This window comes from Ochotona princeps, chromosome 2 (assembly GCF_030435755.1).
Source record: "Ochotona princeps isolate mOchPri1 chromosome 2, mOchPri1.hap1, whole genome shotgun sequence".
Classification (NCBI taxonomy): domain Eukaryota; kingdom Metazoa; phylum Chordata; class Mammalia; order Lagomorpha; family Ochotonidae; genus Ochotona; species Ochotona princeps.
In genome coordinates this window covers 14,034,062-14,045,814 of record NC_080833.1, presented here as the reverse complement: position 1 = coordinate 14,045,814, position 11,753 = coordinate 14,034,062, and the positions used below count along the sequence as shown (strand labels likewise).

Sequence of the window (11,753 nt, the reverse complement as noted above, 5' to 3'; positions counted from 1 at the left end):
AAGCCAGATTTACAGGCAGAAAGATCTGCTGTCTGTTGGTTTACTCCCCAAGTAGCCACAATGGCAGAAACTGAGTTAATCTGAAGCCAGGAGCCAAGAGCTTCTTCCAGGTCTCCCATGTCAATACACGGTCTTAAGGCCTTAGGCCATCTTGTACTGCTTTCCCAGGGCATAAGCAGGGAGCTGGATGGGAAGTACAGCATCCAGGCCGTGAACCAGCACCCATATGGGACTCCAGTGCACACAAGGTGAAGATTTCAGCCACTGAGCCATCATACTGGGCCCTCCTTGATGTTCTTTACAGCAAAACAAATCACATGGGTTGTACTTAGGTTTTTGGGTCTTTTTGTCTCCTCTGATGCAGAACAATAGCTCCTCCATCTCTGACTTTATGACCTTCACACTTGAAGGTCATTCACAGGCCAGCTGTTTCTTGAATGTTCCTCGCTTTCGATCTGTCTGCTAATCCTCATGATTAGATTTGGGCCATGTGTCCTGGGGATGAGCGTCACAGAGGTGAGCGGCATTATCACTGCGACCTTATCTGATGGCCTGAGTCCTACAGCTGCCGCTGTTGGCTGGTGAGGCCGATAGGACCAGGTCTTGCCTCCCTGAAGGCTCTCCTTTTCCCTTGCAGTTAAAAGTATTTTCTGACGCTGTTCTTCAGCATTGTGTAAATACACCATTCCCCACGGCTATCCTGGCACATGATTTTGCCTTGTTTGGCCTCGTGCTGCCCTTATGGAAGCTGTACTCAGTGCCTCCCAGCGTGGTCCAGGGGCCGTCCTCTCAGCTGGAGGCATGCTGTGGGTTATCTCCAACATTCCCTGAGAACCTTCTGGCCGTATTTCTCTTCTACTGTCTCTGCTCCGATCCTGACATCAGTGCTTTGCCCAAGAGGCCAGATTCTTTGGAGACGAAGGTTCTCAGCAGCCTGCCAGACGTGCGTGCTCGCTGCCTCGGGCTCGCCCACCTCCAGGCTGTGTCTGTGGGCAAAGCTGAGCAGCACATACCGCCATGAGCACCCCATGTGGCTGCCCCTCTCCACGGGCACACACCTTGTGGCACTCCCACCAAATGGCTCTGAGGCAAAATTTTCAGACAGGAAAGGGAGACAGAGGACAAGGAAGAGGACTCGAATTCTGAGATCCTTTAATGTTGTGTTTTTGTTATTTTCCAGTTGGTTATTGCTGGCATGGAAAAATGTTATTAATTTTCATAGCTGGGTTTTTCGATGGTAATGATTGCATAGGTTTTGCTATGTTTGCGACTGTGTAATCTGTAAATAATAACCATTTTACCTCTTCCCTTCCACTCCTTGTACTTGTTTTCTTAGCAGTGTCAGCAAAAACTCCAGGGCTGCTAAATTGGAGCCATGAGGTCAGGCATCCCTGAGTTGTTTCTGAACTTGGAGGCACCTGAAGTTTGTCCTTTAACACTATATTTGCTAATAGGGATTATCATATGCAGATGTGAGGATACAATGCAGTGTGCATCTCTACTTCCAAATAAAAAATGGACTCCCAATGAAACTGTCAAATACATCTTGACAATAGGATGCTGGACTTTCTGCCATTGTCCATACCTACAATGTCAGAATAAAACTAAAGCGCAAAATGACAGACTTAAGACTGTTTATGAAGGACTATACTACTGTAATAATATGGGGGGGTCCGGGAGGGGGGAACTTGATGGGGGGGAAGAAATCCCAGAGCCTATGGAATTGTATCATAAAATAGTTTTTAATTAATTAATTTTTAAAAAGAATATGTTTGCCCCTGAGCAGGCATGATGGGGCTGGTATTGTGCCATAGTAGGTAGAGCTGTCACTTGTGACACCAGTATCCCATGTGGGCACCGGTTCAAGTCCCAACAGCTCCATTTCCTATCCAGCTCCCTGCTAATCGTCTGGGAAAAGCAGCAGAAGATGGCAAAGAGTTTGGGCCCCTGCCACCTTGGTGGAAGAGCTGGACGAAGCTGAGGGCTCTTGGCTTTGGCCTGGCCCAGCCGTGGCCCTTGTGGCCATCTGGGGAGTGAATCAGCAAATGAAGAGCTCCTTCTCTTTTTTTTTTCCCTCTATCTCCTCTCTCTCTGTAACTGCCTTTCAAATAAATAGTTCTTTAAAAAAAACCTCCACTTGGGACACTCTGATATATTGGAGTACCCAGGTTCGAGTCTTGGTTCCACTCCTGACTCTAGCTTCTTTTTAACATTCACCCAAGCAGCCTGTGAGTGACGGCCCTTGCCAGATGCGTGCCACTCACAGGGGGAGGTCCAGCCTGAGTTCCCAGCTCCCAGTTTCAGCCTGCCCCAGTCCAGATATGTGAGAAGAGAATCAGTGGATGAGTTCTCTCTCTCTCCTTCCTTTAAAAAAAAAAAAAAAAAAATGAAAAAAATTTTTTTCAAATGCTTGCCCTAAATTTTGGCTGGAAATTTCTCTCTGATCTTCTCATATGTTTTGGATTGCTAGTTTGCTGAGAACTGTACCATCACAGTCGTGACTGGATTTGTTAGAAGCCCTTTGTGTGCTGTATGTGAGCCTTTGGAGAAAAATCACATGATTTTTGCTTCAGTCCACTAATTAACGCAGAAATTTTGACAGGTGAATTTGATGATGGCTTATTCTCCATTCTTGTCTGGGATAAGCCCCATCTGGTTGTCATTTAGAGAAAAACAAGCAGAGGATTTAGCTAACCAGTCCTTTGTTTAAGATGTTCGCCTTTGTGTTCATAGGTGAAACAAACCTGTAATTTTCTCGTCTTGCTTTGGTTCTAGTTCTGAGAGTAAGATTATAGCACCTTGTGAAATGAGCTAAACAACCCCCTTTTGCCTTGTCTGATCTTTGCGGTTCAGAGCTGAGACATCAGGCTCAACGAATGTCGCACAGGGAGCTGGTAATGTTTTCTGTCCCAAAGGACCCATCTTGGAGCAGGCACTGCCCCTCCCCTGGCCGACATGAGCTCATCTGTGCTCCATGTTGCTGATCCCGGAGAGGAATTTCCCAGTTCCCAGGTTCCAGTCCTTCCTTTGCACAGGGTGTCACCTCCCTGACCTTGCATACCCGCTTCCTCCTCCGAAAAACAGAGTCACAGGATCTAGTGATGTTAAGGACTGTCCCAGTCCCGGCAATTCAGGCGTAGTAACTTTTGGATGCTTCAGGAGAAGTACCAGGGGTAAAAACAGGAAACAGTGAAGAAAAGACGTCTCTTCCCACCGGAGTTGTGGTGGGTTGGCTTCACCATGTGGGTGTCATTTTGAGTCCTAGCTGCTCTACTTCCAATCCAGCTTCCTGCTCACGTGCCAGCAAAGACAGCAGAGATGCCCCAGAGACTCGGGCCGCTGTACGTACGTAGGAGAAGGAATGAGTTCCTGGCTCCCAGCTTCGGCTTGCCCAGCTCTAGTCACTGGAGCCATTTGAGGAATGAAGTGAACTGTGGACTGAAGATCTCTGTCCTCTCTGGCAACTCTGCCTTCCAACTAAATTAAATACCAAAAAGAACAGGACATCTTAGTGGCAGAGACGGTGCTGTCCTCATGGTCAGTCATGGGTTTGTAATAGACTGGGCTGCATCTGCTACCTGGACCTCAGCAGAGAGGGGAGGTTCGGGCTTTGTGTCCTCTGAGACAATAGGCAAGGGCTAGAAGAGACAGAGGAGGGGAATGGAGGGGGAGAAGGAGGAGGAAGAAGCGGCCTTATTACCCCTGGCAAGGCAGGTGAGCCTGGTGGGTCACTGCCCCCACCCCAGGGTCTACCTGGCCCTTCAAAGGGTGTGGGGCCAGGAGGAACCCATTAGTGCTGCCTCCAGGACTCTGCCTCTGGGGCCCCAGCTTTCTTGGGTTGATTTTCCCCTTCAGCACCCACCCATTCCAAGGCTCCCAACTACTCTCCTTGCCTGGCCCAGCTCCACTTTCAAACTCCCAGTCCCCAAAGCCTCTTTTACTTTCCAGCTCCCAATTGCACATCCCAGGCTGAGCTCTGCCTTCCAACCTGAGCACATGACCCTGTCCCTGCCTGCTCTGCCCCAAGCAAGGCTCATTCTCTGTGCCCTTTGACCCACCACAGGACTCTGAGCTGGGCTGGAACATGATTTGCATTTGTGTCCCTCCTGGCTCATCCCAGGCTGCTGCTCCTCTCCCCTCCTAAAACAGGTGCATCCATTCCCACCCCCTCCATGAGCTTCCCCTGCAGCTCTCCATCCTTCCTGAGCACCCTGTACATGCCCAGCCCCATTTCCTGCCCAACTGGAGTTCCACGCAGTCCCTAGAGTACTGCAATCCCAAAGGTGGCCCAAAGTCCTTCCCTGGATGGATGTCTGCTTCCCCCTGCTGGCCAATTTGTTGTAAACCTCAGCGGTTTCCAGGTCCATGGATGTCATCTGACCCAACCAGTCCTTCCATTTTTACCCCCACTCTTTATCCTATTGGATCTACCCAGCAACTCCACCAGGTGGCCTTGATTATTGTCCCCATTTTGCAGATAGGAAACAGGTACTGAGACAGTCGCTTAACTAAGGGGTAGATCTGCTTTTGAATCCAATGCACTTGGTAATAAGAACAGAATTAGCAGACAAGAACCCAGCTCTACCTGAAGTTTCCAAAACTGGACTCCTCTTTTACACAATCCACTCTGGCTGCCCCACACCCACAACAGTTCTCCTGAGCACACACAACCTGCATGACCTCTCAGTAGCGGACTCTCAACCTGCCCACAACACAGGAAAACCTTTGCACCTGCCCCACTCTCTGTGCCCTAGTGCTCCAGGCACTTCAATCTTGAACTAGTCAGCCCTCTCTCCTGCACCCCCTAGCCCACTCTCACAATCAGACCTCTCCCACGGGCATTTTAAAAGCTTACTTGTTGTGGTATTGTGCTTACAGTGAGTTAAGTCGTGTACCTGCGATGACAGGATACCATAGGGGCACTGGTTCTTGTCGTGGCTTCTCCACTGCTGATCCAGCTCCCTGCTAATGCACCTAGGAGAATGTCCCAAGTGCTTGGGGTCCCTGCGCCTACACAAGAAACCAAGACACAGCTCCTGGCTCCTGGCTTTGATCTGTACCAGCCCTGACCTTTGCAGCCATTTGGGGGTTGAACAAGTGGATGGAAGATTCTCTTTCTCCCTCTTCTTTCTGTAACTCTGTTTTTCAGATAAATAAATCTTTAAGGGGAAAAAAAATAAGCAGGGTAGTTGGCCTGGTTCTTTCTTTTTTTTTTTAGATTTATTTATTTTTATTATAAAGTCAGATATACAGAGAGGAGGAGAGACAGAGAGGAAGATCTTCCGTCCGATGATTCACTCCCCAAGCGACCACAACGGCCAGTGCTGTGCCAATCCAAAGTCAGGAGCCAGGAGCTTCTTCTGGGTCTCCCAGGCAGGTGCAGGGTCCCAAATCTTTGGGCCATCCACAACTGCTTTCCCAGGCCACAAGCAGGGAGCTGGATGGGAAGTGGGGTCGCCGGGATTAGAACCGGCGACCATATGGAATCCCAGGGCATTCAAAGCGAGGACTTTTGCTGCTAGGCCACGCCGCTGGGCCCTGGCCTGGTTCTTAAAACGCTGCTTAAGGACACCTGAGCCCCATATTGAGGCGCCTGAGTTCAGTTCCCAGCTTCCTACTGACCAGGGAGCAAGTGGGGACAGCCACATAGTTGGGTTCCTGCCACCCACATGAGAGAAGTGGGTTGCGTTCTCAATGCCCAGCCCACTCCCTGGTACCGTGGCCATTTGGGGAATGAGCCAGAAGATAGAGTGCTCTCTCTTTCTGTTGCTTACTCTCTCAGCTTTTCAAATAAACAAATAAATAATCTTTTTAAAAATAAATAGGGCCCGGCGTGGTAGCCTAGCAGGTAAAGTCCTCGCCTTGTACATGCCAGGATCCCATATAGGCGCCAGTTCTAATTCCCGGTGGCCTCACTTCCCATGCAGCTCCCTGCTTGTGGCCTGGGAAAGCAGTCGAGGATGGCCCAAAGCCTTGGGACTCTATACCTGCGTGGGAGATCCGGGAGAGGTTCCAGGCTCCTGGCTTCAGATCAGCTCAGCTCTGGCCATTGTGGCTACTTGGGGAGTGAATCATCGGACGGAAGATCTTCCTCTCTGTCTCTCTGCCTCTCTGTGTATCTGACTTTCCAATAAAAGTAAATAAATCTTTAAAACAAAGTTTTAGGGCCCGGCGGCGTGGCCTAGCGGCTAAAGTCCTCACCTTGAATGCACTGGGATCCCATATGGGTGCCGGTTTTAACCCCGGCAGCTCTACTTCCCATCCAGTTCCCTGCTTGTGGCCTGGGAAAGCAGTCGAGGACAGCCCAATGCATTGGGACACTGCACCCGCGTGGGAGACCCGGAAGAGGTTCCAGGTTCCCGGCTTCGGATAGGCGCAGCACCGGCCTGTTGCGGCTCACTTGGGGAGTGAATCATCGGATGGAAGATCTTCCTCTCTGTCTCTCCTCCTCTCTCTGTATATCTGACTTTGTAATAAAAATAAATAAATCTTAAAAAAAAAGTTTTAAAAATAAACAACTCACCCCCACTAAACTCCTCTTTGTCCTCACAGCCCAGTTCCTGAAAGAGCCACCTGTACCCACTCACCTCCCCCTTACCAGGCTGCTTAGCCCCCAACATCCGGCCACTCCTCTCCAGAACCCCTGGCCATTCCACTCTCTTCGTGGTGCCAAGCCCAGCCACATTGCTCAGGCCAGGTGCTGGATTTCTTTATCGGCCACCATGTCTGGAGCCACCATGTCCCTCTCTCTTCCTTCCCTTCCCACCCCCCACCATGGGCTGGTCTGTCCTGCTCTATCTCCTTAACAGGCAGCTTGTCACTCACCCAGCCATGAGATGCATGCTCCCCAACACTTGCTCCTGGGTCCTCTCCTCTGCTTCTTGGGTGATCTCAGGCAAACCCACCACTGGCTCCCCAGTGAAGACCTGGGCCCAGGGGACACACAGCCTCACATGGAGACACTTGGAACTGTCACACTGGGGAGGGTGTTACTGGCACCGAGAGGCGAAGGCCAGGGCTGTTACTAAATGCCCCACAGTGCCCAGGACAACCCCCAACCCCACCCTACTGAAGAATCACATGGTCACAGTAAAGAGCCCAGCTCTGGTCCAACCTCTGTGCCATATCTCCACCTACAGGTTCTAAACGCTCCTCAAACTGAGGTTTGCCCAAGTCAAATTTACAAAGTCCCTGTCCTGGCTCCCCAAAAGGCATCCCTCCATTGTGCCAGTCCTGCTGCCTGAACCGTAAGACTGGGGTACCCTAGTTTCTGGGCTTCATCTACACCAGGCGTTGCCTGTACCAGGCATGTGATCCTGGTTGGCCTTGGCTTCTAGAACACCTGCCTGGGCCCCCAGCCCAGGCTCCAGGGCCCAGCAATCTGCTCACAGGGCCACAGCCAAGTGCTCCCTCAGATCATGACATCGGCCTGTTGGAAAGATTGGTGGTCTCCTTTGACCTTGGGGACAGATCCAGGTTGCTCATTCGTCCTGCAAGGCACCCGTGTCCTGGCCCCAGGCTGCTTCCCAGTTTGCTTACCCCTTCTCTGCACTCCAGCCCCCACGACCCTAATGTATAGTTTTCCTTATCTGCCAGGCTCCCTCCCACCCCAGAGCCTTTGCTTAGCCTGTCCCCAGGCTTGCAATCAGTCCCTTCACCTAGTGAACTGTAGGGAGGCCCTCCATGACCTCAGACTCCAGTGAGAGCTGAGAATCCCTCTGAAAGGATTCCCTCCCATAATCCATAGCTCACCTTATAAAGCCCCCGACTCATCCATGCCTTCAAGACGCAGCTCTGTGCCCTGTGGGATGGACCACGACTGTGCTGGCTCACCAGTCCCCACCAAAGGCCAGGCCCAAGGGATGCCCACTGCAGTCCTGAGGGGACAGAGTAAGGAGAAAACCGCCCTCTCCGCCAGCCACACTGGGAACCACACCAAGGAACAGCCTCTGAGTCACCCAGGCTTTCTTCTCCCCCACAAAGCATTTCTTCCACTCTTCCTCACCGCCAAAGCAGTCCATGTTTGTCACGGAAAAAAATCAGAAAACACAAACAAGCCAAAGGCTTGTTGTTTTTGCTATTTTGCACACAGCTTTCTTTGCAAAACATGAACAGTAAGTACAGTCTCAGCATGCGTCAGCAGCTGCGTCTCTGTCACGCTGTCCCTGCATGAACAGCCAAAGGAACATGCACACGCACACGTGTAATAGCTTGTTGTGCATCAGAGCAGACAGTCTTGTGACCAGCATGACAGCTCCAGTTAAGCCATTGCCAACACCATCATCCTATATCTGAGGTCTGCTCTACTTCCAATCCAGCTGTCTTCTAATGCACTTGAGAGAGCTGCAGAGGAGGGGCCAAACCTCGGGCCCCTGCCTCTCCTGTGGGAGACCCGGATGGAATTCTGGACTTTTGGTTTGAGGCTGGCCCAATCCCAGCCATCTAGGGATTGAACCGGGACATGGAAGATCTCTCCCTCTTTATCTATTCCTCTCTGTCACTAGCCTTTCTAATAAATAAACCTTTAATTAAACAAACATTTCAATCTCTCAATGAACCTGCTGCAGTTTGGTATCTGGGAAGCATTATAAAATGCAGATTTCTTTCTTTAAATAAAGATTTAGCTATTTTTATTGGAAAGGCAGATTTATAGAGAGAAGGAGAGAGAAAGAAAGATCTTCCATCCACTGATTCACTCCCCAAGTGGCCACAATGGCCAGCGCTAAGCTGATCTGAAAGCCAGGAGCCAGGAACTCCTTCCATGTCTTCCATGTGGGTACAGGGTCCCAAGGCTTTGGGCCATCCTCGACTGCTTTCCCAGGCCACAAGCAGGGAGCTGGATGGGAAATGGAGCAGCCAGGACATAAACTGGTGCCCAAATGGGATCCCAACACATCCAAAGTGAGGATTTAGCCACTAGGCCATCATGCTAGCCCTATAAAATTCAGATTTTGAGCCTGGGGGTTCTGAGTTGGAAAGAGCTGGGTGGGTCCCAAGCCCTGCTGCCCCATCTCCCCTAGAGATTCTGGTGGGTTTGCCAGGTTGGCCACCACTGAGAAAGCCAGTCCTCTTCTATTGGTCATGAGGGTGGGATCTGGCAGTTTTCATTTCAATTGTGCAGCAATTAGAAACCTGAGACCCCTCCTCCACTGGCTCAGAAAGGTGGTTCCCAGGGCTGGCTGTCACTCACTAAGGCTGACATCACAGGGTCAATTCCTCAAATTGTCTCTCTGCTTAATTAAGCTGTGATGGACTTCACCTGGGAGAGGTTAGGTGCGGCCCTGGAGTGAAGCATGGTTTTCTTCCATATCTATGCATTCTACCTTTTGAATGATTTGATCTTGTGCTGAATGGCAGGCATTACTTTTGTGATTAAAAAAGAAAAATGGGGTAAGAGGTGACACTGTGGCATAGTCAACTCAGCCTCTGCCTGTGGTACCAACATCCCATATAGGCACTGGTTTGAGACCCGGCTGCTCCACTTCTGGGCCAACTCCTTGTTAATGGAAGGCAGCAGAGAACGATCCAAGTGCTTGGGTCCCGGCAAGGAGGAGAGACTCCGGCTCCTGGCTGCAGACGAGAACAGCTTCTGGCATTGCAAACATTTGGGGAGTAAACTTACTGGTTCCCCCCCACTCACTCTCTGTAACTCTGACTTTCAAAACAAAACAAAACAAAATCTTGAAAAAAAAAAAAAAGAAGAAGAAAAAGTGAGGACAAAACCGCCACCACCTGTGCTCCTGGCATCACATATGGGTGTCGGTTCAAGCTCTGGCTGCTTCACTTCTGATCCAGCTTCCTAACTAGTATCTCTGGGAGGTCAGCAAAAGATGGTGCAAGTCCTTGGGCCCCTCTACCCACATGGGAGACCTGGAAGAAGCTCTTGGCTTTGACCTGGCCCAGCTCTGGCCATTTCAACCATTTAAACCAGCAGACAGAAGACCTCATTCTGTGCCTCTCCCTCCCTCTGTAACTCTGCATTTCAAAGAAATAAATCTTTAAAGGAGAGAAAGCTGGGGCCAGGCATTTGGCATAGCAGTCACGCGGCCAGTTAGAATGCCCACATCCCACATCAGGGACTGCGTATGAGTCCCAGCTCCATGTCTGATTCCAGCTTCCACCTAGGCAGACCCCGGGAGCAGCAGGAGATGGCTCAAGGAGCAGGATGGAGTTTTTCCTAGCTCCTGGGTCTGGCTGGGCCAGCCCTGCTCGTTATGGGAATTTGGGGAATGAATCAGCAGAATAGATCTCTCGTCTTCTCTCCCTGTCTCAGATAAATAAACAGAAGCCTTGAAAGAATGAAGAACTAACAGGCTATTGTGAAATGTTCAGTGGGCTCCTAGCCCAGATCTGTTTGCTGAGTTCAGATCCAGCTCTCTGTATCTTGTTTGACAAACCCCCTTAGCTATTGAACAGACATGAGTGGCCAGGGTGCACCCCATATCGGAGTTCCTGAGGTCCAGTCCCAACTCTGCCTCCATTTCTGATCCAGCTCCCTGCTAATGCTCCTGGGAAAGCAGCACAGGATGACCCAAGTCCTTGGGCCCCTCACCCACGTGGAAGACCCAGAAGACACCCCTGACTCCTGGTTTTGGACTGGCTGTTACAACCATTTGAGAAATAAATCAGCAAACTGAAGATCTCTTGCTTCCTCCCCCTCTCTCTCTCTCTCTCTCTCTCTACTTTTCTATGTATCTCTGCCTTTCAAATACACACAGAATGAATTTTAAAAAGGTGCCTTCCTGCAGCTAATTAAGCTGACCATCTCCCCTAGGCCATGGGCGCCTGGTGTGCAGTGGCTGCAGACAGCATTCTCCTTGGTAGTGTATGTAGCCTGTTCCTTGTACGGGTTGCTCTAAGGGACCTCGGAGACAGTCCTTCACAGTGGCCAAGCCTGCTTCTGACCTCATGCTGTTCCTCATCTAGGCTGCAGACAGGTATGCGGGGTGCTTTTGGAAAGCCCCAGGGCACAGTCGCCAGGGTTCACATTGGCCAAGTCATCATGTCCATCCGCACCAAGCTGCAGAACAAGGAACATGTGGTTGAGGCCCTATGCAGGGCCAAGTTCAAGTTTCCTGGTCGCCAGAAGATCCACATCTCCAAGAAGTGGGGCTTTACTAAGTTCAATGCAGATGAATTTGAAGACATGGTGGCCGAGAAGCGGCTCATCCCTGATGGCTGTGGGGTCAAATACATCCCGAACCGTGGTCCCTTGGACAAGTGGTGAGCTCTCCACTCGTGAGGCCTCTGCTGTTCTGTGCTCCTAAATCTGACCAAAATAAATCTTGATTGTTGATTTGAAAAAAAAAAAAAAAAAAAAGGTGCCTTAACGTGACAGTGAGAAGAATGTCTTCCCCCAAAAATCAAGTAAATAAATAAATCTTAATAAAAAGAAGCCTCAGATCAAATTTCAACCCCACTCAGGATCTTAGATAACTCCCTGTTGGGCAGTAGCCCGCCTCTCAATTGTAATTTCACTTCATGTGGTTTCAGAGATCTGTGGTCAAGTGTGGTACAAAACATTCAACATAAAATTCTGGAAATAAGCTTTAAACCATACGTAAGCTTTAAACCATCCCCCCTGGGAGTGGACTCAGCCTATATCCAGTAGCTCCACCCTGTATATGTTACTCTCTCGTTAATGACTTAGCTGGCTCACTTAACAGCAACATATATAAGGATTGTAGCTTCCAGTTACCACCTGCAACTTCCAACACCTAGGTACTTAGAATAAAGCCCAAAGACTTTGGAAA

At 50.1% G+C, this 11,753-nt stretch overlaps 1 protein-coding gene and 1 non-coding gene across 2 annotated transcripts; both read left to right on the top strand.

Annotated features, from left to right (window-relative positions):
• The first annotated feature begins 10,742 nt into the window (after positions 1-10,742).
• LOC131479711 (small nucleolar RNA SNORA70) lies at positions 10,743-10,877 on the top strand. The gene has a single exon (XR_009245062.1). It is a non-coding gene; the product is annotated as a small nucleolar RNA SNORA70 (small nucleolar RNA).
• Positions 10,788-11,296, top strand: LOC131479552 (large ribosomal subunit protein uL16-like). Its single transcript, XM_058660793.1, has one exon. The coding sequence runs from the start codon at positions 10,940-10,942 to the stop codon at positions 11,225-11,227; it is 288 nt and encodes a 95-aa protein (XP_058516776.1). The 5' UTR covers positions 10,788-10,939; the 3' UTR covers positions 11,228-11,296.
• The last annotated feature ends 457 nt before the right edge of the window (positions 11,297-11,753 follow it).